The sequence below is a fragment of the Tyto alba genome, unplaced genomic scaffold (assembly GCF_018691265.1).
Source record: "Tyto alba isolate M040663 unplaced genomic scaffold, T.alba_DEE_v4.0 Super-Scaffold_1000006, whole genome shotgun sequence".
Classification (NCBI taxonomy): domain Eukaryota; kingdom Metazoa; phylum Chordata; class Aves; order Strigiformes; family Tytonidae; genus Tyto; species Tyto alba.
Genome location: NW_024881272.1, coordinates 19,907,538 through 19,934,375, shown reverse-complemented (window position 1 = coordinate 19,934,375; position 26,838 = coordinate 19,907,538). Strand labels below are relative to the sequence as shown.

The 26,838-nt window shown below is 40.6% G+C and overlaps 2 protein-coding genes across 8 annotated transcripts in view; one reads left to right on the top strand and one right to left on the bottom strand.

The window, feature by feature from the left end:
* The window catches only part of TTLL7 (tubulin tyrosine ligase like 7), a 75,551-nt gene extending 68,996 nt beyond the window's left edge, over positions 1–6,555 (bottom strand). For 2 of the 6 annotated variants that reach the window (XR_006166901.1, XM_042806898.1), the window contains exons 1-2: positions 6,157–6,555; positions 4,467–4,590 (exon numbers count right to left, since the gene is read on the bottom strand). The gene's annotated coding sequence lies outside the window, so the exon portion shown is untranslated. The remainder of the gene's footprint in view (positions 1–4,466; positions 4,591–6,156) is intronic. The other 4 variants (XM_042806864.1, XM_042806876.1, XM_042806888.1 and 1 more) reach the window with 3 other exon arrangements.
* A 19,409-nt stretch (positions 6,556–25,964) lies between these two features.
* The window catches only part of PRKACB (protein kinase cAMP-activated catalytic subunit beta), a 74,857-nt gene continuing 73,983 nt past the window's right edge, over positions 25,965–26,838 (top strand). Inside the window, exon 1 of one of the 2 annotated variants that reach the window (XM_042805117.1) lies at positions 25,965–26,480. In XM_042805117.1, the coding sequence (XP_042661051.1) occupies positions 26,435–26,480 (46 nt within the window). In that variant the 5' untranslated portion in view covers positions 25,965–26,434. The remainder of the gene's footprint in view (positions 26,481–26,838) is intronic. The other variant, XM_042805122.1, reaches the window with a different exon arrangement.

Here is a 26,838-nt window from a genome sequence, read left to right as displayed (position 1 = left end):
TGTCAATCATATCAATGAGAAATTGTTTTCTGACATCATTTGACAAGATGACTTTTCTTTGTCATCTTATTTTTCTTTTTCATTAAGAAAAGATTGGTCTGATCTGACAGCTCAGTACATTTTAATAAGCATGGACTGTGGACCATGGAGGCCATCTGACAATAAATAGTTTGCAAAATTATTAAAAATTATTTTGTTCAAATGGGTTATTTCTCCTCACAGGAGGGGGGGAAAAAAAAAAAAAAAAAAAAAAAAAAACAACTCTGGAGGAAACTACTCCATTCTCTTGTGTGTCAGTTTTACAGCAGTCAGGCCCATTGCATGGGCCAGACAAGACCAACTGCACCACCACTGTCAGACCTGTCCCACAAAGAAAAAGTATTGAGAATATCTGGAGAGTCAGATTCTAGTGAGATGGAGAAGGATACATTCACATAAAGTGTTTGTAGTCCTACCAGCTGTACTGCCATCCTTCAGGAATCAGGTAGAAAGAATGAAGCTGGGAGCTGAATGTGCAAAGACTACAATATACATAAAAGAAATTTCCTCTTACTTCCTCCTCCCTTAGTTTACAAATTGTAAGAGTATGTGCTCTCTCTGAACCACAGAGAATGTCCCGCTCAAGTTAAATAGAAAATCAAACAAATGAGCATATCTGCACCATAAGAACAAAGAAATAAGGTTCTGAAAAGTCAACAGCTCTACCAGTTAGTTGCCATTTTCCCCAGTTCATAAGTAGTATGGTTCTTCCTTTTACACAAATCAGTAAGGAAAAACACTACAATGAAATCCCACAGACAATATTGCAAGCACATTTATTTCTCAAGAAATAATGATTTCTCAGAAAATATCAAAGACTTGCTCCCTGTATGTGTTTGTATTCCTGAGTGTTACTTTTGGCGGAAAGGCCACAATGTCCTTTCATTTTCTCTTCCTACCTATAGGAAACAGAGGAAATATATAGGCTTTTTTTAAGCAACAGCTTGGGGTCATTAACTGCATCATTTCTCAACTGGTGTCCAGAATTTCAAATCTAACTCTGTATTGTTCCCTTATTTTTCTTCTATTCCTTCACTTATGAATGCTGCTCTGAGTCAATATCCTACAAGATTCCCAACTCTACTAAAGATCTTGCAACAGTCCAAAACAGCACTGATTCCTGTCTCATCATACAGTGATGCTTCATTTTACTTACCAAATATACCCTCTCCATCCTCAGAAACATTCTTTTCAGTATATGCTTCCATTTTAAAAATGGTACAAAATGTACCAAAGTTATGTTCTCACATCACTCTTGTTCATTTTTAAGCAAAAAATCTTTTATTCAAATTAATGCCTAATTGTTAATTCACACTAGTAATTTATAGACCTTTAAAGGTTTCAGGTTGACATAAATATAAAAATTTAGGATAATGTTACATCCCTCTAAAAAACCTCATGAAATAAAATTTAATAAAAAGGGTTTTTTTTTTCCTGGGTGAATAAATTGCACATCTTACAGATCTCTTCCATCAATAATTCATATAAAGTGTTTTAGCACAGTTCTCCCATCCCCCATGCCAAGATAAGCTTGGGAGGATAAAACAATGTAACAAATTCACAGAAATTTCATGTTCTATGAACACTAAACACATGACAAACACCCACAAAAGCACAGAAAATACAAACTTCCATCACATAGTTCTATTCTGTATTTTTCAAGAAGTCCATTCTGAACAAGCAAATAAGAGCAACTTCCCTGTCAAATCTCACAATCTTGTGCCCTGTCAGTCCACTCTTTTTGTGTTCATAAGCAGTATCTAAATCATTGCCTCTTCACCTGCATAAATTCAGTATTAATCATCTGATTTCATTTTCTCATGCTCTACTCCAGTGCTTCCACTGCACCCTGTAGGGATATTACTGTGCTGGTTTTCAAGTGCTAAAAATAAAACAAACACATGTCAACCCAAGGACAAGGTTGGAAGGAAACATATTTTAATGTAACCAAAGAAGAATATATTTAGCATTTTGCTACTAAGCAAGGATGAAAATAAACTTGTCAACACATCTCTGTGTCTAACTGTGAAGCCCACGCCCCAGTCAATTCTTTCTGTAGCATTTATCACATATGAAAAGTAGATTTAGTCTTTCTTTCTTCTTAAGAGTGACTGTTAGTACTCTGTTACTACTGTTGGCCAGAAACAGCTTCTGAACTGCAGCACAAAGCACTTTTATCCTTATAGGCAATCAGTTTTTCTATCAATTAGCTGTAATGTAGCCATCTAAGGTGCATTTGAGCAGTGGTGCATATCAGACTTCAATCTGGAATCCTTCCAAAACCAAACAGAAGCGTAAATGAGAATTGTCATGCCACTCACTCCACAGAACGGAAAGTGAAAAGTGAGTCCTAAATCAGAATGCTGTTTTCTTTTGTATTTCTTTCATTATTAATGCTAATTTTTAACTATTTTAGTTATATTTTTAACACTGGTAAAAGAAATATTAAAACTGTATACACTGTTCTTCATTTTGGAGACCTTGTATTCTGTTTAAAACCGATTTTGAAGTCAAGAACCGTTATGCCTGATTTCGTCCTTTAAAACACAAAACCAAAAATTTACACCATTATGTTAGAGCTTGTTTCCTGGTGCATGGAATTCAGGGCAAGGGCAAAAATGTCAATGAATGAGTATAAATTAATGTGGTAGTATTTTAAAACTATTTTGTACAGCTGTATGAGCATTTAAGAGAGAAGGGAAGGAAGAACATTGGGAACAAGCAAAAAGCTAAGACTTTACCCTCTACAGAACCTGTAGGTTCCTGCACCCACCACCACAAAGAAGAGTATCCAGTTGACTGAGGCACTATGGAACCTCCTGATCTGAAAGAGCTTCTGGTTCCAAGAGGGGTGCTACAGCAGAACAGGAAGATTTGCTCTAATACTCAAGAGACTCAAAGGTTGACCACTTCAGTATGTCACAGCATTTTTTTCTCCTGTACCCATTCTCAATTACAGATGATTCTCTGACCCATCAGTGTAGTAGACATCAATAAATTCCATTCTAAATTTAAAATACATTAGTACTTTAAATATTAATATTTAAAAGGTTCATTGGTTCCAGTAAGCTTTAAAGGAAGCTCGTAATGTCTGCAAAAGGAGTAGTTGCAAGAGTTCTGGCAAGGTTTTAGGCAAGCATTAATGGTGCTTTAATGAGTTTCTTGTCTTAATAAGGGACATTTGAATCCTACTGCCAGAAGTCAAATGGCCCCAAATAGTTTCCTAGATGTGTAGAAAATAAAAGTGAATCTGAGGCTAAATATACTGAAGTTCACAAGGGAAGAACATAACCCAGCTAATATCCTCCAATACATATACTATGGCACTTGCAATGAATTTTCCTAACTTTGACAATTTATATGCATCTTTCCAAATAAAACAAACAAACTCTATCTTCATGAAGACTCCAGCCCTCTTCTGGGAAAATACGACTATTCCCTCCCCCCTCAGATCATTATAGTGTCAGTGTCAACTCTGGATAATGGAAATACCTTACCAAAAAGTAAAAGACTGACAAGCCATCATCTTTTTCTTCAGGGACTGATATAAAGCCTATTGACACTTAGGTTTGGCCCAAAAGGTAGTAATAACACTCAGAATTTTCTGAAGATTTGTAGAAACTTATAGATAAAAGAAATAAGCATTGTTGGTTTCAATAAGCTGTCTTTACACTGATAAAATGATATCAAAAAACTGAAAAGCATTAGTGACTCACATATCAAAAAATTATCTTGCAACATGTTGCCATGTGCATTAAGACAGAAGTTCTATAGAAGTAGATGTAAGGTAGCTTGGGAAGTGTTACCAATTTCTCTATTTCAATTCTCTTGGTTTTCTAAAGATTTCCATTCTTAATAATGTTCTTAATTCATACGAGACATCTGCAAGTACCTATTAAATGCAAAAATACTCCTTAATACAACATTAAAACATAGGGAAGAAAAAAAAAAAAATCCCAGAACCTTAGAAAATGTGGAAGTTCAAGAAATGACTCATTTGCCATATGTATCCTACAGAGACTTTTAACACTTATAATAAATAACCACAGATGGAGATTCAAATTAAGAAATCATATTTCAGTCTTTCTTGATGCTGACAATTCAGAGCAAGCACATTCAGCATTCAGCATTAGTCTGCTACATTTCACCTTCAAAAATAAATTTATGTCTTTTATTATCAACATAGAGTATTTCAAAGATCTTAGAAAAAGTCCTAACTGTACAAAAGACTGCAAGATGGTTTAGTGTCTAACTGCTTGTTAACCAATTCATCTCTCACTTCTACAGATTTGTCTACAACTTAATCTACACTGCCAATTTAACACACTGTCAGTTTTGGAAGAGCATGTGAACTGACTGCAACTTATCTGACTGCAAACCTGAGCCTCAGGTTACTAAAATGATTGATAGATTACTGGAATATTTACCTAATAACTGCTGACAGGCTTCATGTCCTGGCCTCTTCTAATATTCCCAAATTGGCAGGCAGACCCCTTTGGAAGTACGTGGAATGTATCCAAACCATCAGAAACATAGAAAGGGGGTGTTTTTCTAAAAAAAAAAAAAATAATAATATTGTATATATATATATATATAAATTGACAATCATTGTTCCAGACTTTCTTGCATAATATTGCTGATACCTACAGCTAAAAATACATTCTTTCCTTATGAAAGAAATTCCACATTCTGGGTAAAACAGCCCATGTAATTTTCTGAAACTTTGTAACATTTGTCTTCAGAGAATCTGGCTTCAGAAATAATACTTCCATATGTCAGTGCAGACATTATATTTACCCACCATGTAGGAAAAACCCTGGCATAATAACTGCCTCTGTCATTTTTTATTCAAAGTAGCATTGACACATATCCCATTTCTATTAAAAACTACATCCTAGTATTTAAAACAGGGGCAAAAGCAGCTAGCTATTGATGCTAAGTCACTGTATATTTTGAGATACTCTAGAATTTGGGGAACAGTCAATTCCCACACAGAAAAGTGCTTCTAGTCTTGCAATTGTGAAAACAACCAGCAGGACTTCTGGGAGCATTATTTAGATAGATACTAACCCCTTGGCACATAAAATCAATGAAGGATTTAGGCAGAAAAGTATACTAAACCGGGGGGGGGGGGGGGGGGGGGGGGCAGGGAAGGGAGGGAGAGGAGGGGGCTGTTGCTTGGTTTGTTTAAGGGGTTTTTGAGAAGGAATAAAATTGCAGTTTGAGTACCAAAATTCGAATACATAAGGCAGCCACAAAAGCCATCGATACTGAGACCTTACATCCATTTCCCAGGGTTCAGTACTATGTGCAAATTTCAGCGTCAGTTTCTTTTCCCTTTTGCTTACAATTATGTATGGTTTCAATAGCAGAAATTCAAAAAGACCCCACAGACTATGGGCTTTCCACTAAGAGCAGAAAGCACAGGAAGATATTTGACTTGCATCTCCAGAGATTTAACTTGTTCTACATTTTATCCTCCACTGGGTACCACTGCCAACAGACGATACCGTTTTAACCTTAACTGGCTGTGAAGAGACCTGGCCGCACATGCGATACGACCTGCACAGACGATCAACTTCGCATGCGAAATCGCGGGGTGAGCGTGAAAATTAACACCTTTAATCCCGAAACACCTCCTTGTTCCTTCTTCCTCACCCTGCGACACGCCCGCAGTTATCCTCCCCTTCCCGCCCGAGGGCTGCCCGCGGCGTTCAGGAAACTTCCCGAGGGGCCGGGGCCCGGCTGAGGGACCGGGCTCCGGCCCTGCGGCCGGCACTTCTCTGCAGCCCGAGGACCGGCGGGAGCTGGCGGCCCTTCCCCGCACTCCCGCCCCGGAACATCTCCCCGAGCCGGCGACAGAGCCCGCTCCGGCACGGCTAGGGACGGGACCCGCGCCCCGCGGCTGCCCGGCACCCGCAGTCCCTACGCCGGGGCCGGGCTGCCCTTCCCCGCAGCCCCTCCTTCGCGGGCGGCTATGCTGAATCACGGCGGGCAGCCGCTCCGCCGCCTCTTCCCGGGGACGGCCCCCCCGCGCCTCCCGCGGCCGGCAGCGGGTCCCCCGCAGGCGCGGGGAGGCGAAGCGCGGAGCGGAGAGGGCGAGCGCCTCACCGTTACCTGTCGGGGCGGAGGGTGGGAGGCCGTCGAGCGCTCCGATCCTCGGCCGGGCGGAGCGCGCCGCGCCTGACGGGCGGCGCAGCCGGGCTCTCCCGGGCGGCAGCACCCGAAGCGGCGCCTGCCGAGCCGGGCACTAGCGGGAGGAGGAGCGGGAGGTTACAGCGGGGAGCTGGGAGAAACCATTCCCCGCGCGGGGGCACCGCCCGTGGCCGGCCAGGCGGGGCGGCTTGGAGGGGACGGGCCCCTCCACGCAAGTACGCGCGAGGAGAGCGGCCGAGGAGAGGCGGGCGGTGCCGGGGGAGCGGGGCGGGCGGCGCCGGGGGCGGGGGCCAGCCCCCGCCAGCCGCCGGTGTTCTCCCACCCCCCCGCCGCGCGCGGTGGGAGCGGCCCGCGCTGCCCGCCCGCCCGCGGACGCGCGCGGAGGCCCTAGCAACGGCCGGGCAGTGGCGCGGGGCGCGCTCCCCGCAGCACCGGCGGCGGCCGCCGCCCTGCGGCCCCTCGGAGCCGCCCCCCCGGGCCTGGCTCCGGCTGACGGGGCGAGCCTGGGGCGCCCGGCCGCGGGGGGCGCGGGCCGGGCAGTCCCCGCCGGGCCTCGGCCTGGGCGCCCCGAGCGGGCATCGCCGTGAGGTGCGAGGAGCCTGCCCCGGGCCCCGCCGGCACCCGCTGAAACCCGGCAGTCCCTGGTGGTTTATACGCCTGTTCAAGGCTGGTTTTTCCCCTTTTCCCGTCCGGTCTCACAATCAGTGGTTTTCCTCCTGTATGCATAACGGCTGTTTGCCACCTTGGAAGAGCCATCCCTGTCTTTCCCTGAAATACTTTCATCCTACCGTAAGGCACATGACCTAATCAGATACATGCATTAAAAATAAAAAATAATTAAAAAAAAAAAAACACAGAAACATTTGTCAAATAAAGATACTAAGGAATATTATCAACAGAATAAGAAACTTAAAAAAAAATATATCCTTTTTTAAAAGAATAAATGAAAGCCCAAATGAAATTTTATCCATTATCTCAATAGGTTACGTAGCATCCTCTTTGTCTATTTATCAAGGTTAGGAGCCAGATTCACAAGCAGTGGAAATCCTGTGGCATTGGATTTAGGCTGATTTATGTTTGCTGTGGAACTAGCCATAATCTTTTATTGACTTATTCTGGTTGCTAATGTTTGGGGTTTCTTCTGTTTTATCAATTAAGTAACTTGTTTTATTCATACTATTACATTCCTCACTACTACATACCTTTAAAATTGATTTCTGTCTAACCTTTTCTCCACAATCTCTTGGCTAAAATAGGCCTTCCATGAGAATCTCTACAACTACCTTTCTAAAGCAGTTAGAAATAAATATATATTCTGCAGCCTTAGTTTAACGTTTTCTTTTTCTTGGTCAGAAAGAACTGGAACAGAGGAAGTTAACAATGTTAAATGATGTGAAACAAGTTTTTGAAAATTTAATTGCAACTTAATAAGCATTATGGGGTTTTGTTCTAATTTAACACTTTGCAAGGTAAACTGATATTTTAATAGGAACAAATTGTGGGGTTCTTGCAGCTACTAGAATGATTGTTGAAAACAGAAGGCCACATGAAAAATCCTTTAGGGGATCCTAGATAGATGTCAGACTGTTTTCTCATGTGTGGTACAGATTTGTAGCTTGTAAAGTTGAAGAATTTCTTACTTTTTACAGACATAGTCTTTTTCATTGGGTCTGATTGCAGTTTACGTTGTGTTTTTTACTGATCCACAGAAATTTTAATTTATTTACCACATAATCCTTTGTTAGGCCTGTCAAAAAAAAAAAAAAAGCAGGTATAATTTCTGCCCACAAACATGTAATATCATGGAAATTCACATTTATGTTTGTAGGAACAGATCTAAATTTTAATAAAAGAAATCCCATGCTAAAGCAGAGGCAATGGGATCTGAGCTGGTCCCCCTGTAAGTATTCTTTTTCTCACAGGTGTGAGAAAGCTGTGTTAGAAGATGCTCGTGGGGAAAGGTTTGATTTTCTTTCCGTGAGACACTTGGAACATTGCCACTGACTGCAGATGAAACCATTTACAATGTTTACATGCATTACATGTTATCCCCAAATGAAAGCTTGCTTTGTTTTAGCTGTGTTTGCATTCCATACCCTAAACCACATCTCTACACCACAAAGTCTGGGAGCACCTCTCTGCTGTGTGAATTGTTATGTAGTGGGAGGAGCAGCAAATCACAGCAGAGAGTTTATGACAAGAGACTGTACCCAGCTGTTGCTTTACACCTCACAGGCAGACATGGCACTGGGCAACACAACTGTGCCCTGCTTTGCTCCTGGGAGGCTTTTCCTAACAGCCTGACTTCCAAGGCACAGCTAATGCTTCCCCTCACCAGCGGAGTGTTCATACAAACGGATGCTGGTCTCAGCTGGGAAATCACAACCTATGACACAGCCTCCCAGCAAAGACCAGAGCCTGACAGCATAAATGCTTTTTCTCATCTCCATTCCTGGGAGGCAGGAGGCATTAATCTCTTCCAGAATGTGCTTTTAGTTGTTGTTTCCCAGAAGCAGATCAGATTTACTTTTTTTAACGTGATCTGCATTCTGAATCACTCTGAAAGTGAACAGTACTCGCTACCTCCATATTGAAACCTTAGAGTTAACAAAATTTAGTAAGAAAACAAAACAGGGTATTAAATATACAGATGCTTGATTAAGAGCATTAAATAGAGTTTATTTTTAATATTGAGCTAGTTTAACTATTGAACATTGATACACTTAAGACAACAGATGTGCCTAAATAATTATTGCAAGTACAACTAGCAATAAAAATACCCTTTATGACATTAAGATCATCTTTGTGAATTTCAAAAATAAACAAGCATAGGCAAAACAAAACCAGACACAATATTAATGTGTTTTCTCAGAAATCTACATATTTCTATTAATTTTCTTAGGTGTTTTTCCTGTTTTTCCATCCAGGGGTCCTGGGTACCTTTATGACTTTTAATTGTTATAGTAGAAAAACAATGGAGGCAATCAGATCAATCTTATCCTTCAGAGAAGGGTTGATTATTTGAGCATAGTTCTTATTTCGCCTTTCCCGTTATTAGTAACATACTCCCTGAATGATTATGAGCGCTGTAATGATACATATATGTAAACTATCTCAAAGTCAGTAAATATCATTTCCTCAAATTACAAAGATGATAATTAAATTCTCTAAAGAATATTGGTCTTTGAACAAACTCACTAAATACACTTTGTAATGCAGACCTATTTCTCCTGTCCACTCAACCATCAGTTTACAGAGCTGCAGTAGGATGCAGTCTGGTACTGTCCAGAAAACCTGAAGTTGTATTTTGCATCTGCTGTTGAAATGGGTTGTGTCATCATGCAACTATTAGTGCTGGGAAATGCTAAAAAGACAGAGTTTCAAAGCATTAAAAGTAACAATCATGAGGCTCTGTTTCAAAGCTTTTGAACTAGCATGTAGGTATATAATAGAAAACTTAGCCATTCCAAGTGTATTTTCTTCTGTTTGCACAACATTCAACTTGTTTCATCATTCATTCATATTTACTAAGTAGTTAATTATGCTTTCCTGAACAGGTGCATTTTCCCCTTTGCTATAAAAATATGTCCAAACAGAGTCTGTGCTGTCAAAACCAACCCACTTCCTAGTGTCTGACTAGAAAACATTACCAATGAAGAAACAAGGTTCAGCTCGAGTTCCTTCCCTATACTTTATATTCCCTCAGGATTCTCACTACAAAACTTCTCAGCCCATAGATATATTTTGCTTCAAAAAGCAACACCCATTTCTTTTATAAGCCATCTGCTCAATGTGAGTTAGCAAAATCCATGCACCAGCTTCCCAGCAGCACCAACACCTGGTAATAGGGGATTGTGTTTCACACAGATACTGCCAGCCTGTCACAGCTTCTTATCTCCTACCTCTCTAATCTTCAAAGTACTGTCTGGGATTATCTCTTAGAAATCAAATACCCAGCAAGATGACTTGTTACTTTTTTATATATCAGCAAATACATGCTTGACTGAGTTCATTACTGCTGTAAGCATCTTTTGTTATACAGATCAATGTGAATTTACAAGCTGTAGCAGTATGATATTGACATAAAGTAGCATTTCATATACAATAACATTTTATAGTCCTCATCACTCCAAACATGCTTTGGGTAAAATTCAGTACTGATGTAAGCAGATACCATAACACCAATGGTATCCATAGACAACAGTCAATTACACTTAAGCTTAATCGGGCCCCTTTGCTTCAGGCATATTTTTGAACAGCTTTAAGATATGGGCACTTCTATTTTTAACCACACGAAATATAATTTCAGTGTCTTTATCTCTTTAGTAATCAAATCTTGGAGGTTTTTTCCAAATAATCTCTTCAAGTTCCCATCTGCTGTCCGCCTCTGTTTAAGAAAAAGGGAGTTCCAGAACTTCAGCAGTTTGGAAAAGCATTTTTGTTGAGCAGCCACCAAACCAGTAAATAAAAAATTTAAAAAAAAAAAAAAAACACGTTTCCACTATATGAAGGCTGTTAGGTTAAGAAGCATAAGTTGAAGGAAAGTGAAAATTTATATCTGCTGGACAACTAAGTTAATGTGGTCATCCAGGAAATAAAACCAATTTTTTCATAAATATTCACAAATTGGAACAAGATCATATAGTGTTACTAAAGGCTTCCTATGCTATTGCTGGCCTGCAGGCCCAAGTAGAGGGGTGAGAGCTGCTCCTCCTTTGCAGCTAGATATAGGAATGAAATCATGACTTAAGCAATATGGTCAGTAACCACTGCAAAGTTGTGCTCTTTTCTCATGTAGTTAGTGTGTCCTTTCACAGTCTAAACCTTCTCAGTACCCATTCAATCCCCACCTTACCAGGTGTAACTGATAGTCGTTTCATACAGAAGGAAGTCTGAAGTGATCAGTTCATTAGTTTACTGTATTGCAGTGTGATAACTACTGTGTGCTATACTGTATTACTGTCACCATAACTATTTTTAAGGAAGATAATTTGTATCTAAGCTTTATGAGATAAAGAAGCTTTTGAAGATGTCGATTCAATTGACAGAGGAAAGCCTGCACTTACTTGCATTATCATGGTCTCTTGTTGCTTTGTTAACCTAAATTTGGGCTGGGAGGAAAAGAATTAAATCATTTTGCATAGAATATTAGAATTTGTTTGGATAGGCTAGTATACCTTTGTCATAAGCAAAACTTTTATTTGCTTAACAATACTGTGAAAGAAGTACTCTTCCAATATTCCTATCAGGTAAATATAATGCATCTCCATTAAGGCAATGGATACCAATTCAAATTTATTCCAATGTTGTCAGTTCAATGTCATGTCAGCAATGAATTTGTGCCTATCAGATAAGTACATTGTCAAAAGCCACACAGGAGATAGTAATCTGAAACACGTACAGTGTTGAGAAAGCTCTATTTTCAGCATCCATCTAATTTACTTCACACTGCTTGGAACATGACCTCTGGAGTGCCTGGCAGAACATGGTGCACAAGTCCTTCCAGATCCCATTCATGTGTTCGATAGATTAGATGCCAGTGTCTTACAAAATTTAACATATTTAAGGCATACTCCTTTATAGCCTTGTGATGTTTCCTAGTATAGTTGAAAATAATTTTTTTCATACAATACCTTCAGAATTTGTGTTCTGAAGAGCATTCCTAGAGTAAACGAGCAAATCTGTTTCCAAAATCTTAGTTCTAGTAAGTCTTTACGTTAGCTAAACTACAGAGAACTTCACACCACAGAACTACAATAATCTTCATATGAAAAGGACTGTTGAAGAATTGATCTTAAATAGAATAAAATTGTATGCAGACTATTAATCTGAAGTTTGGATTTAATTAATATGCACTGTTAAAACATTGAAATATGTTAGTTCCTCACACTTTCTACACACAAATTTCTCAAAAAAAAATCTTAGGTGATACAAGAACCTCTTTATTTGGGCCTACCATTGCACCTCCAAGCAGTTTTCATCTGCACAGGTAACAGGGTTTAGGTTGTTAGGGAAAGCATTTTTCTTTTATACAACTGTAAATTAATTTTTCAGTGATGACAAACACTTTTTAATAACAACAGCAGGACTATAGAATCCTTGTAGATATTTTTTTTCTAGTATACATGCTTTATTTTTTTTCCCCCCCCTTATAAAAAACAAATAATACTTTGCCTTCTTTATAAAGGCATGATAAATGTATCTGTACCATGTGGTACACTGAAGGAGGGATGAAATATTTCCATATTCAATCATTTCATCACTAGGTAAATGTTTGAAAGAAATCAAACTATTAAGATGACATTAGAATCGATACTGACTTCTCCAGGGCAGCAAGATAGAGGAATTTCATTAACAATTAAAAAAATCTTCCTAATACCAGTACTACAAGGTGCACAATGCAAAAACATCTAACTACATGTACTGAGTTCTAACCCATCAGGGCTCACTTGCTTACCTAGTGTCAGATGCTCAGGTGCCTCTACAATGCAGTTCAGTTTTCTGGAGTGCCTGTCAGCCTGGCAAGGTGGGCAGCTTGAAGTTAGCACACATTGCTTCCCACCCACGCAAACTGGGATGTCGCAGCAGAGGACATGAGTGAGAGAAGCGACAAGATATTTCTGCAGAGAAAAAGTGGAAGTTATTGTAGTAGGGACAAGAACTATCCTTTGGCATTCACAGGAATAGTTAAGTCTATAATTATAGTGGCCTCTTTTGAAACATGTAGTAAATCCTACCAAATGTGAACTTGAGCTGTACGGCAAAAAGCGATATAGGATCTGTATCTATTTGGATGGGACAGCTCTACATGAAGGAAATACAGAACCCAGGAAAGAACTGAATGGAAGTACTCACTGGATCTGGGCTATGGGCAGCAGCCCGTGTCTTCTGCAAATCAGATGAACCTTTAAGAGTTCAGATTTTTATTACAAAGATGCAACATGTCAGGAAGCAGCCAGAACGGGGCTGCTTGTTAAGAGAACATGAGCCAAGAGAGATACCAGACCTCCAAGGACCAGCCCCACAGTACCCAAGCAAAGTAAGCCAGGCAGACCTGGAAACAGTGGACAGACCCAGCCATGAGCCCATACCGTAAAGCAGCATCATGGTGATAAGGCAGGTCCAGGAAACCAGTCCAGAAGCAAGGATAAGGTCCAGCAGTTGCCAGGCACATCCACAATGATAAAGCAGGACTGGTATCAAGCTGGGAAGCCGTCCCACGTGCTGGGAATCAACAGGGGCCATGGTCAGGCTGCGAGCTGCACCAGAGATCAGCACCCTTGCAACGGAGCTCCAACGAGAGCTGAGGCCTCAGGCTGAACTTAAATAGAGCTCCTGAGCCCGTGGGTGTGAGGGAGGCTCCAGATGAGGCTGGTCAGGGCAATTAAGGCTTATTAGTGCCCTGACTCAACAGGATTCAGAGGAACTTGGAATCTAAGCATTTTCCCTTTGAAATGCTGTAGTATAGATAGTGTGTGTGGGGTGGGTTATCTTTCACAAAGAACTTTTGTACTGCATATCTCATATTAACTTAATATTTATCTGAATAGGTATGTGAGATTAAATTCAGACTGTAGAAGGAACTTCCCTGTTCAGAAATAATAGAGTTTTATTTACTGAACCCTTTCTGTCAAACTTTCCTTGCTATTTATAAGAGGAATTTTTGGTTCTAGGTAAAATGAAAAATATAGGGGTTAACTTGCAGGACAACAAATAATACCCCAACAGAGGTAATATTTTCTATAGGTTGAATAATGTCTATTTTCTCTTGTCCTATCATTTTTAGAGGTTGAAAATTTGTCTTTATTGTGTAGCATTCACCAATGGGAACTATTAACAGTGATTATAAAATAAATTGAAATGTGTGGAGTGAGAACTTGTGGAATAGCACACTATGAAATGATCTCACTGAATTTATGTGTATTTCCATGCAAAAAATAGCTCATGTCTTGAAAGATGTTTTATCCCTCTTTAAGATAATGAGTAGGATGCAAACATAGAAAGGATAGCCTGGTAATAATTCTCATTTTTTTAAAGCACCATGCTTCTATTTAAAAATAAGAGTTTTTCAGCTGATGATACAGAGCAGACAGTGGCAGATTATGGGTTTGCTACTCTCCAAGTCCCATCCGACCACTATGTCGGACTAAAAGTCTATTACAATGGAACTGATAGAAGAGAAATAGCTCAGTACAACTTCACATTTTATAAAAAGTGCACTGGAATCAGCAAGTCCATGAAGACTTGATAAGATTTTACCATTTAAAGTTCCAGCCACAGTTACACAAGATTTAAATTCACATTCAATGTAATTGTTCTGCATCTTTCCCTGTTTTGACTCAGTTGCATATTCCCTTAATTTGCTCTCATTTGAAAGACTATATAAGACTTAAGATGATATGAATTTGTATTACGTAAACAAGAATTGCTTTCAATTCCTTTTTCTCTCTTAAAAAAAATAATGGAAGAGTGACATTCACAGGATTCAACCATAAATTCCAAATAACTTAATATTCATTTGTGAGATTCAGTTAGTCTAGTAAAGTTACTCCTTCAGACTTTTTTGATGATTTAATCACAAACCCACAGGTTTAATACATGAAATAATATGACATTGTGCCATGAGATTTTCATAGCTAAACTTTAGGAAGTGTGTTTTTATATTGAGCACAAGTTCTAGAGCTACAATATTAGCAAGAACTAAATGGAGATTTTAATCTTAAATATTATAGACATGAAACAGAGGTCAAAGTTAACTTGTTCATGCACAATCAAGTTCACCCATCTATGTATCTCCCACAGGTAGCAATTATTTTATAGACAGCAATGAAAGGGAGGGATACATAGGAAGAATATCACATTTTAAATCCAGAAAAGTAGTAGTGTAATAACATATGTAACAGTAATAGTAACAATTTTTTGAAGCAACTCATTGGAATGAAACATTGCCAGGAGAGGAGACAAACTAAATAAACTTTTAATCTCATTTCTAAAACATTATCTGGAGGGGAAAAAAAAAAAAAAAAAAAGAATTCTGAAATATTAGGGAGACAGAACCACCTTGTTGTTTTTTTAATTCTTCAGAATTCTGCATAAGAAAGAAACTGCTGTTTCATATCAGTAAGAAAAAGCTTTGAAATATTTATCAAGTAGCTAATACTTAAGCCCTCTATTTATCATGTCTAATTGGCAACTCATATTGAAAAGGGTAACATCTGATCTTCCCCACTATTTCACCTCTATTAAGCAATCATCTCGAAGGGCAGAATAAAAACACATTATCAAAACAAAATGATAAGCAGTTGTCACTTTTGTAGAGTCAAAGTCTTCTTTCTCAGATTCTTCTTTCATTATATATGAATATTTAATCAGTAAATATTTATGTCACAACAGAAAGCAATATAGAAAACAAGAAAAACAGCTGTTGCCAGAAAACATGTTTATTTTTGCCATATATCACAAATTAAAACAGACCATAAAAGCATGAAACATTCCAAAAGAAATGTGCAAAATAAGTCTCTGCAAAATCATATGTCTCCTCATACACAGGATTTGTCCATCCCAAAATGACCTGTTCTTCCTCAAGGTCCCCAGCTTTTTGAAGACCACATGTTGTTCTACTGATATTTACAGGGGTTGTCCTAAGCAACCAGATAAATCAGAGAGATTTAAAGGGGCCTGTCCTGTCTGTGCTATAGTCTCCAAAATCACAAAAAGGAAAGGAACTTTGCAGAGCTTCCTGCCTATGAAGAAACACACAGCCTGGGATAGGAGAATCCCTCAAATTCTTCACAGCTAGTTGTTGTAGCAAAGAAACAAAAGACTGCTACAATTATAGTTTACAGAGACGTGATTTTTGGTTTTGGTTCAGACTATGGATTGTAAATTTTGTGAATATAATAGATAATAATAACATAATTTACATTTCCTTATGGTCTCGTGGGATTTCTGTGTCCAAGAAGTGATAGTGACAACGTTGTTGAGTGATTATGATTTATTATTTCAATTATGCTAGAAAACAGAGACCCCATTCAAAATTAGGCCCCTGTTGTAATGCAGCTGTCCAAACATGTATTCAGAGACTGTGTCCAGACCAGAAGTCTGCAAATTATTCCACTCAGAGCCATCAGGGAGTGAGCAGAGGTCTCCACACACAGAGCAGACACACAGGCAGGGATGAACCTGGACAGTGCATGTATTGCTGAGGTTGTAAAAAAATCACAGGTTCTCCTAGTCATTAGCAACACTTCTTCTCTCTAAATGAAACAGGTTACTTCCTCTACTATTTTCTTTCTTAAAAGACCATATTGCATATTTTCCTGTTGAATAAGGCAAGTTCTACAAGTTCTCTTCCATAATGTTTTTATGTGTTTTCCTTTCTTTACGCATGGATGTGCTCCAATTCTCCCAGCTTTGTTTTCCTCTCTCTTTACCATTTTCAAACCCTTTTCTCTTTTGTCCCGCACTATTTCATTCCTTTACCAGTTACCATGCTCTACCCTCTGCAGCAGGGTGAAGCTGCCCTCCCTGAGGGGTTCAGTTGCTCTCCCTGTACCTCCTCCAGCCTTTCTCCTCTCTCCTCCCTTGAAATCCCAGATGCTGTGGGACTGCCACTCTCCAACACCACTGAAACTTTCAGAAGCCTCTGACTTCACCTGACTGTCTCACCCTGAGTTTATGGAAAAGCACTGCACAAATTACAAGTATTGGTATTGATTGTATTATTAATACTTGCATTCTAAAAGATCATTATATAAACCATTTAGCTCCCCCCTCAAACAGGTAGTGGACAGAAAAGAAATATCCTTCCCCTGTCTTCCCTAGGTAAAATTCTTTTAACTGAAGGAGAGCAATGTAACCTGCATTTATAATTCCCAAGAAATTATAGGAATAACTTATTTACCCAGGAGAACCATGTATAACATGTCTTTTGTGCCCATTCACTACATTGTCCTATGCTAACCTTAAGGGAATGGATATGGCTAATTATACTCTTGTTTTGCAATAAATTGATGGAATGTTATGGCGTAAATGAAAGAGAGCATGTAAGAAAAGTATTTTCTTTAAGATAATTTATGAGAAGTAACAGCTGCAAAACTAGAAAATCAACCCAGGCCCAGTGTTGCAGGTAACACCCTGATGTCACTGATAGCAAAACGTCATTTGAGTATGAAAAAAGCAAGATTTCATTGGAGACTTCACAAAAATAGTCTCCTCAGCAATGGTTTTTATGGCCTCTTCCACTGCGTGAGTGTGCTCAGGGGATTAGAAAACTCAACTGTGGTATGTCTGTCCAGTAATGGCCAAGTAGGGCCCCAGTCAGTTTAGACATGCCTACATCTTTATGTTCAACCTTATTAGTGAAAATAAGATCTGATGTCCCAGTTCTTTGGATGAAGCAAAAGATACAAAACACCACCAAAGTGTGTGGCTGAATTTCATTAGCTTCATGAACTCTTACAAAATAATGATTCTAGTAGTAAATTGGAAGTACAGCAAAGCGAATGAGCAAGTAAATAGAAGAAGGTGAGAGAAGGGTGGAAGAGACACCAAAAGGGATAGAAAAAGGGGAAAAGCAGAGTGGGAGACTGAAGGCATATTAAGTCTTTGTGGTACAGAAGAGGACATTTCTTGGAGAGGAATGGAAATATATATATATATTTTTTAATTTTAGCAATATAACTAGGAAGAATAAAATAAAATTATGCTTAAATCAGATGATAATTTTTATTGTGATAAAAATAAAGTAGACAGAAGGGAAGATTTCTGAGGCGATATACCAAAGGACAAAAAAGCAGCTGTTTCAAGTGATCTACACTTAAAATCCCATTGCCTCTGAGTTAAAATGTTGCACCTGGACGTAACAAATAAGTGTAGATATTTATATAGTCAGACTTATATACATCCCCTGTTAGAGACCTTGATGGATTATCTTAACCAAAAATTATTTGAAAGGAATTACAGCATTGGAAACAAGAATGCTTGAGGGTAATTTTTATATGTAGGCATTTATTGGTTAATATATTACTTGGGAATGGATCCATCCTTTGCACAAAATAGAATAAATGGAGCTCTTCCATGTAAATGTGATGATTAAAATGTTAATGCCCAATACCAAGTAAAAAGCCTGTGAAAAAAATGTATTTCATATGGTTATCATCTTCTAATGTGGATTCAAAAAATAAAAGTTTCACTGGAAGCACTATATTTATTTCAACTATTATTAGAAAATAAGTTCAACATTTCAGATATGAAACTGAGTTTAAAGAAAATCTGGCTTGTACTAAATGCAAGTAGAAGTCAAAGTTCTCTTTTTCATGAGGAAAAAAAAAATGCTTGCAAACATTAAATTTCTCTCTTTTGGTGGATCAGTCATTCATCTATCAAATATACAGAACATCTACCAATATCAAAACACATTCTGCCAATGGTTTCTCAGATTCTGGAGTTGAGAGGAAAAAGCTTTTACCTTGACATTTGCATTATAACCACTTGAAGTAGCCACTTCTTTGTATTGCTGAGGATTAATATGTTCTTGGCTAGCACCATAGATATTTCTCCTTCTAGCTTTGCCAGTCAAACACAAACCAAAAATAGATCTACAAATATTAAATAAACTTTCTAAGTTGCTTTCTTGGCTGCTTCTTTCCAGATGTAAAGTGGCTTTTACTCTTTGTTTCTTGCATGTTTGTTTGTTTGTTTTTCCCAATAGATTCACACCTATTAATATGATACTATATTTTTTTTTTTTTGCTTATTATTTCTGCTAATGAAAGGCTACTGGTCTAAATGTTCTTTTAGAGGTTTAGCTTTCCAGCTTGTGTGAGGAAAAGGCACTGTGGACACATATGATTAAAGAACATCTACTGTCATCTGAGCCTGGAATGACTCCTCATTTATGGCACTAGCAATAAAAAGAAATCAAAGAAAAACACTGAGGAAAAAATGGAGCATTCAAAGGCTTAAACTCTGGAAATATCAGAAACTACTGGAAAAGAAGTCAAGGACAATTCAATGTACATCTGGAAGCAGTAAGTGTTATTTAAAAGCAAGTCAACCAGAAGGAGGTTTTCCTTCTGAAAACAACAAATGCTGATGCATTTGGCATATTTAACAGTTTTCAGCAATCCAAACAAAGGAGAATATTCATGAAGCTGTTACAGAAAAATGAGGCGTATTGCATCCAAATTAAAAATGAAGCATATGAAATTTATATGCTTTGAACCTGAAGGTTTAAAAGTATTTTGTGGTTTATAAGATTGGGGAGGCAATTTTATCTATTACAGGTGTTAGGATAAAGCATGGCATTATCCTGCCTGAGGGTAAGATCTAATGAAGATTTGTAGATAAAAAAACAAAAAACAAACCCAAACATCTTCCAATTTTAAAAAGCCACTGGTTTGCAACAGAAAGTGGAGCAAATGATACAGAAATAGACTCCTTGGAGAAGCAGACTCCAGACGAGGCAAATTAGAACATGCAAAGAAACTAGTACTTGAATAAGTGTTGGACTGGACTGTGCTCTGACACCTTAGATATGACAAAAAGCTCAAAATAACATAAGACAAAGATCTTAGAGGCAGAAAAGCACATAGAGCTTGAAATCATAAGCGAGAAATAACAAAATAAACAAAGCAGATGGGAGAAGGTGAACATTAAGCAAAAGCTTGTATTAATTTGACTACAAGCGCCAGGGGTCTGAACCACGAACACACTGCATGTTGCCAACACCTCTGCCTCAGGTGATTGTTTTCTTAAGAACAAAGAACACTTGCAGAAAAAGATGGCATGTGCAGAAGAAACAATAACCATGAAAGCAAATGAGACACATTACCTTTAATTAGTCATACGTGCACAACTTCTCGTATTTCTAGGAACTGTGCTGTGACCCCAAGAGAAAATCACCACGTTATAGAAAGATAAATGGATAAAATTCCAGGTTTAGGAAAGTGGTTTTGTTTCTGTTTAAAAGATATGTTTCTGCATATAAATAATAAACCAGGAAAAACATCTTAGACTGTTTTTCTATTTTCAGATGGCACTATTAAAGATATTACGGCTGAATGGCTGATTATGCATTAAAATGCTTTTTAGCTATACTTCTTTACCCAATACTGTGCTATGTGACAGTGGGACACAATTTACAGGACATGCATTTGAGCAGAATACAGTGAAGCTTAAATCTAGATGTGTGATGACTAGTCCTCATCATTCCTAATTTATTGAGTGCAGAGTATGTACAAAAGCCTGGTGAACTGTTTGTGTGAACTGTCTTAGAATTAAAGTGACCTTCATTTAACATAGCCTGTTTCACTTCCAAAGTGAATTAGGCTAAATTGAATTAAGGTCACTTTTAATTCTGAAGAAAAATACATATTGAGGCACTTAATATAGCTTAGTCTACTTTAAATTAACAGCTGTAATTAACTTGGAGATCTCTGTAGAAAAGACCTAAGAAGAGAAATTAAAAAACACCACTATTTTTGGTTTTAATCTTCTTTATTCTGTAAAAGGAAAGTGATTCAGAGTCTCAATAGACAGTAAGAACAAACAAACATCAGTGTAATATTGATCACCTCTCAATTATGGTAAGCATGCAGATAATGAAGTCAACTACCCTGAAAGTGATCTACTATGTGTTTTTTTAAACAGCAATGCATTTGAATAATTTTGACTACAGAAGTAGTATTTATGTTTAAATCTGTGTGACTAGATTAGAACCTAATGTCAGACGACTATACCACCAATTTTGACTCAAGTTTCTTTCCTTCTATAGTTTATGTGCAGCAGTCCAAATATCTTCCTGAACTACTAAAAACACAAGAGCAAAATGTGCAATTAAGCTTTTTTATTGTGTTTTTTTGTTTTTTTCTCTAGTCAATTTTTGTACACAATCAACTATTCAGAAGTGCAGAAAATCAAGTTATTATAAAATATCTCCTTTTTCTTAGGCTGAGCAATCTATCATGGATTCAAAAAATTTGGAACACCTATATAGAAAAGCAAAGGACTTCTCTTGATGTGGATAAGGAAACTTTTTAGATGAGCTTGATGGCAGCCAGATACCCACAAAAGGAACACAAAGGCAGTTACAGAGGCAGGTCAGTAAGAATTTTCCTTAACAGTCATTAGAAATTTCTTTTGAATCACAAATTTGCAGGCAATATCTTCTACAAATATGGAATAATTTGCAGAACAATTATAAGCAACTGAAAAAAGTGCTGCTTGACTGATAGCAAGAGACTACACCCCCTGTCCTGAATGATCATAGGAGATAAAGGCCAAGAACTGAGCAGCTGGACTTGCCCATTAAGGAAGTCTGTAGTTTATCTCTGCAAAAAACATGTCTACTCAGCAGGACACTGATCACAAGACAGCACCTGTTACCTCCTATGAATGAATATATAGCCACTACCCATAAAAAATTTGACAACTGCTATTTTGTTAAGTGGCAATATTGACAGAAAAAGCATAGCCCAAACATACCCGTTTCTTTAAATTATGTTTAAACCATCACAAAAAAAAAACAACAAAACACCTTACAACTTTATGACTCTTGAGAGGTTTGCGGTGAAATAAGCTTAGCTAAAAATCAGTAAGGGAATATATAAACCCTTTGCTTCTATGTTTACATGTTTTTTTTGACCATTGGCTATCTTGGTAAACATCTAATGCCAAGACAGGAAAGTTGGCAGCAGTGAAGTTTTGGCTGCTCGTGTAAACTTCCTTTGGAGCTTCTTGCTTTAGGTGTACATAGTTGTGTTGAAGGAAGATCAAGTTACCCTTAATCCCTCCTTCATTGAACCAAAATGTCCCTCAAAATTGTAACAGTCACAGTGTCAGAATACTTTCCTGAGGCTCCAGGTTCCTTCTGGATTCACAGTCAAGGGGGCATCAAAGAACATTTTCCAGGAGATCTGGCAAGGCAATTTGTTGGCCAAGTTGCTCTAGTTTCATTGTGGATTCAGGGGCTGGCTATCTCAGATATTGTGGAAACACGCTGTAAGACCTTCCATTCCTCTCTGTGAGGATGAGTCATCAACAGGAATTAACTGGTTATCAGTGGATTTGGTCTTACCTGCACAAGGATGTACTTCACCGCTCTCTGTATAGCTAGTGCAGGGAGCAGGGGGAATTGACTACTCCTGCTTTCATCCTTTCCCTTAGCACATCTACATGACATAATTGATATATTCTTGGCAGGTCTGAAATTATGCTGCAGTGATGAATATTTGTTTCTGGGTCAGAAGCTGTAAAATCTGGAAAATAACTTCCATACTCACAAAGAGATACATATGGTTCTTGGCACATTAGCAATCTGCTAGAAAAACATCCCACGCTGGCAGAGCAGGGGTCAGCGGAGAGCAGGAAATGTGCCAGTAGTCTGGAACAACCTGAAAGGAAAACAAAGAGTTAAAATACCAAATATATCAGTCTGTTTAGGAGTAGAGAAGGAGTCTGTCAGGGGTATTCAAAGATTCAGGAATGTGGGATTTGGGGAAAAGCAGTCAAATCTGATATTCAAACCCTGCAATTTACAGGCACTGCTGCAACGGTAGGGCAGGCAGGCAATATAAAGAAAATTACAACTAAGGCAGGTACATATTCATAACCTGAGCAGAGCCTACATCCTCAGGGTAAGAGTTATCCTTATGGATGGGCAAAACCATCAATCTATATATGTCAATCCCTTGCAACGCAGGCACCTTAAATGTGAGCAAAGAAAATTAAGATGCGTAATGATTTAGTGACTTGTTTCAAATGTGCATTGAAAACAACTGCTGTAGTTGCTACAGAAATGCCAGTATCTCATCTAGAAATTGGAATGATTATGGAATTAAATGATATGTGGCTCCAGGAGTAATTACCATATGAAAAGGTGATTTCCACCAAAAGAATGTGAGAGCCTTTGATCTAACAGAAATTTCTCTTTTCTGTCCTGAAATGACCCACTCATTTTTAGTTCTGAGTCTATGTAGAGTGGAATATGCAAGTTTCATGAGGGAGCTATACATCTGTTACAGAGCATTAGGCATATTCAGAGAAAAAGATTGGTCTTGCTAGGATATTCCTAATCAATAGTTCCCAACAAATATGTAGAAAAATTGATTAAAACCTGCTGTGAGTCACTGAAACTACATCACTGAGTGTGTATAGTTCTAAAACTGCTGAGCTGACTTTGAGTATAGCTATTTTTTAAAATCTTATACAGATCAGCAAAACAAATGAAATCTGAATTTTTAGATTGCACCATTATTGAAATATTCTAACATATCCAAACAGAATATTTTTCATATTTATATGATTTGATTTTTTAACCAATTGTGTTGAAAGAAAAAAGACAAACTACTTTCGTATGAGCAGTGATATGAGGCATTTCAGCAGCAAAAGACATTTTATTTATATATATATATATAAAGGATTTTATATAAGAAAATTAAGGCAAACTGAAGATTAGGGCTAGAATAAAAGTTGATGCTCTGAATGCTAAATAAGTATATATACATAACATATACAATCTATACTACATTGCTATGTTCTGCAATTAATGAATATTAACTTGTTAATACAGCGTAAGTTGTGTAAGTGGTGTGAACAAGAACGCAAAAGTCTGGCCCTAAGTCCTTGTTTCTGTTACCTTCGCTCAGACATGTAATGCTAGGATTGTGGAATTGGCACATTTTAATGTTTCACAGCACTGTTGACTTATATTTGTTATGGTTTTGATTATGAGAGTGTTTGGGTATAAGCATTTATGCAAATCCATCGGTGCTGCATGTGTATTCAGAGCACGTGCTTACTTGAGAACTAGCGTCATGCATTGCCACATGTATATATGCGCAGTGCTATGTGTGTATATATAGGATTTTGCTGGAGTATGTGCAACAACCAGCTGATCCTTGTCCACCAAACCCCAAAGGGCAGTAATGGCTATTGGACCTTGGTGGATCCTCACATAGGGAGCCTATGCAGCATAATTTGCTAGTGAAAAGATGAGCTGTAATGCCAAGTATACGCTAAAGATGCTGCAGCATATCTCATTTGTTAGTGCTGCTGCTGCTCTCTTCTCAAGGATATCAAAATGCCTGTCAGCACCTGGATGAAAATCAGCTGACTCAGATTCAATCTGGCCAAAATGAAAATGATGACGACTGGAGCGGGGAAAATGTTTAAAACTGGGGTAATGTCTTTACCTATCTATGATAACATCTTTAAACATTTATTTAAATAGTATGGCACCTCAGGTTTCTATTTTTTGTCATTGTCTGAGTGATCAAAATTACCCTTTTCTTTTCCCAAGCTTAACTTCTCCTCCTGGTGCAGATCTGGCCATTGCAAGCTTCCCTGGCAGAGTGATTTACCGGTAACTCACTGAACCTCTGGGTAAGTACGTAAAGAATGCAGACTCCAGCGTTGGCAAAATGAGACAGCCCTCTTCAATAGTAGCAGCTTCACCGCCCCCAATGGTCTGCAGGTTATTTCCTCGCTGTGTCTAAGTCTTGTTTCTGATCTTCAAAGCAATAAAGACCTGGCTTCCCCAGAGACTGCTTCTTTAATCACAAAAACACAGGTACTCGTCTGAAGCATGCAGTATCACACAGATCAGGATAATACAAGCGAAAAGGTGAAAATCAAGAGAAAATCCCTTAACTGAAGTGTTCATCAATAGAACTTCAACCTACAAAACATCAAGATAATTCAGGTAAGTGTTTGCAAAACTTTGCAGCTGGATAATCCAGGCAGTTTGTACCACTGTGAGGGTAGAGCCACATGCTGCCTAGGTCTGCCCAGCGTTCCCACGCCATGTACTCCACTGCACAGGCTCAGGAGACTGGAAATTTCCCAGAGGTTATCTCCTTTAGCGCACATTAGTGCATGTATGCGTATAAAATCCTGTCTTGCAGAAATTAAGGTAATTCAGTATTAGGCTGTGACAGTGTGTACTGCACTAGCAGGCAGCCCAGTGTCAGGAGAGGATTTTGATAGCCTGTGTGAAAGATGGTAGCCAGGACAGGTGCCGCCAGAACAATTCATGCAGCCTACAGCCTTGGGGGAAGAATGCTGCCAGAAGAGGCAGGGTATCACATAGATTATCCTGGCAGAATATACATGGTTTGTGATCAGTAAGATTAGCACTTCTGCTCTCCCCACTTCAAGGCACATAAAGTAGAGCCTTCTTTTTGATAAGCATTTTCCCTTCCAGAGCTAAAACACACTCGAAGCATTTCACATGGTAAATATATATATTTAAGGAGAGCTATCATCAACTCGGAAGTCACAATACCGCTTGAAAATGCGTAGCTGTAGCTATTTATGACATGAGTGGCAGCAAAAGGGGGGAGGAAAGAAAAAAATCTTTCCTGGCAGCTCACTTTCAGTATTTACTTTTTTCTTTAGTCTGTTGAGCCATGTAAAAACAGTTTGTGAACAGGCGGCAAGTGCGACTTTCCTCGCGTACACCGGCGGGGCGCAGGCCCGGGCGGGCGCGCCGGCGGCCGCGGACCCCGCGGCGGGGCCGCGGGGGGCAGCCGCGGGGGGCAGCCGCGGGGCGGGCGCCCCCGGCCTGCCAGGGATGCTCGGGGCGAGGCGGGCCGAGCCCCCGGCGCCGGGCGGGCCGGGCCACAGGGCCTGGACGCGCCGCGGCCGCCCGGAGTCACCTTGGGCACGGCGCGCCTCACCCCCGTCCCAGGCGCGGCGGCCCGCGGGCGGGACGGCCCCTCCGCCGGGCGGGAGCGCTCCCGCGCCGCCGGCACTGCGAGCCCGGGCGCTGACCGGGGCTGCACGGAGGCGGCCGCGCCTCCGCCCGCAGCGGTGGCAGACGCGGAGGCTGAGGGCAGCCCGCCCGCCGCGGCCCTCCGCGAGCCGCTGAGGCCGCCGCTCCAAGCTCCCGCACCTCGCCCCCTCCCCGCTCAGGCCGGGGCCGGGGCCGTGGACGGCGGCGTCCTGCGCCCCGCGCGCCCCCGGCGGGCGGCGTAGCAGGGAGGAGGCGCCGCCTCGGCCGTCATTTCCGCCGTGTGTCGGGGTGGGGGAGGGGGGTAGAGCGCTCGCCTCCTCCTCCGCGGCGGCCGGAGACACAGAGACCCAGCGAGGGGAGCCGGGAGCCGCCGCCGCGCCCGCGGGCCGCGCCGCCCCGCCAGCCGAGCACTGCGCTGCCCCCGCCCGCCGCCGCCGCCGCCCGGCATCCTTCCCGCCCCCTGTCCCCCTCCCCCCTCCCCCCCCTCCCCGCCCCGGCCCGGCCATGGGGAACGCCGCCACCGCCAAGAAGGGCAACGAGATCGAGAGCGGTGAGTGAGCGCGAAGGGTGGGGGAGCCGCCGCTGTAGCCCCCGCCCGGCGCCGGGCTCCGCTTCCCGAGGAGGGGCTGGCGGGGCCCGGCCCGCCGCGCCCGCCCCGCGCCGCCGCCGCAGGCCCCGCGGCCTAGCGGCTGTGAGGCGCCGAGCCCCCCTCCCCGCGCAGGCCCCCAGCTCGGCGCGGCCTGCTCGGCGCCGCGGGGAGCCCGCCCCGGCCCCGGCTCGCCCGCCCTCCCCTCCCCGCGGGCGCGCCCGCCTCGGGGTTTAGCGCCTCAGGAAATAAGCGGGATAAATCCGCCCGCGGCCGCCGGGCCGAGGCCGCCGCCGGGCCGCGCGTCCGGCTGTCCCGCAGC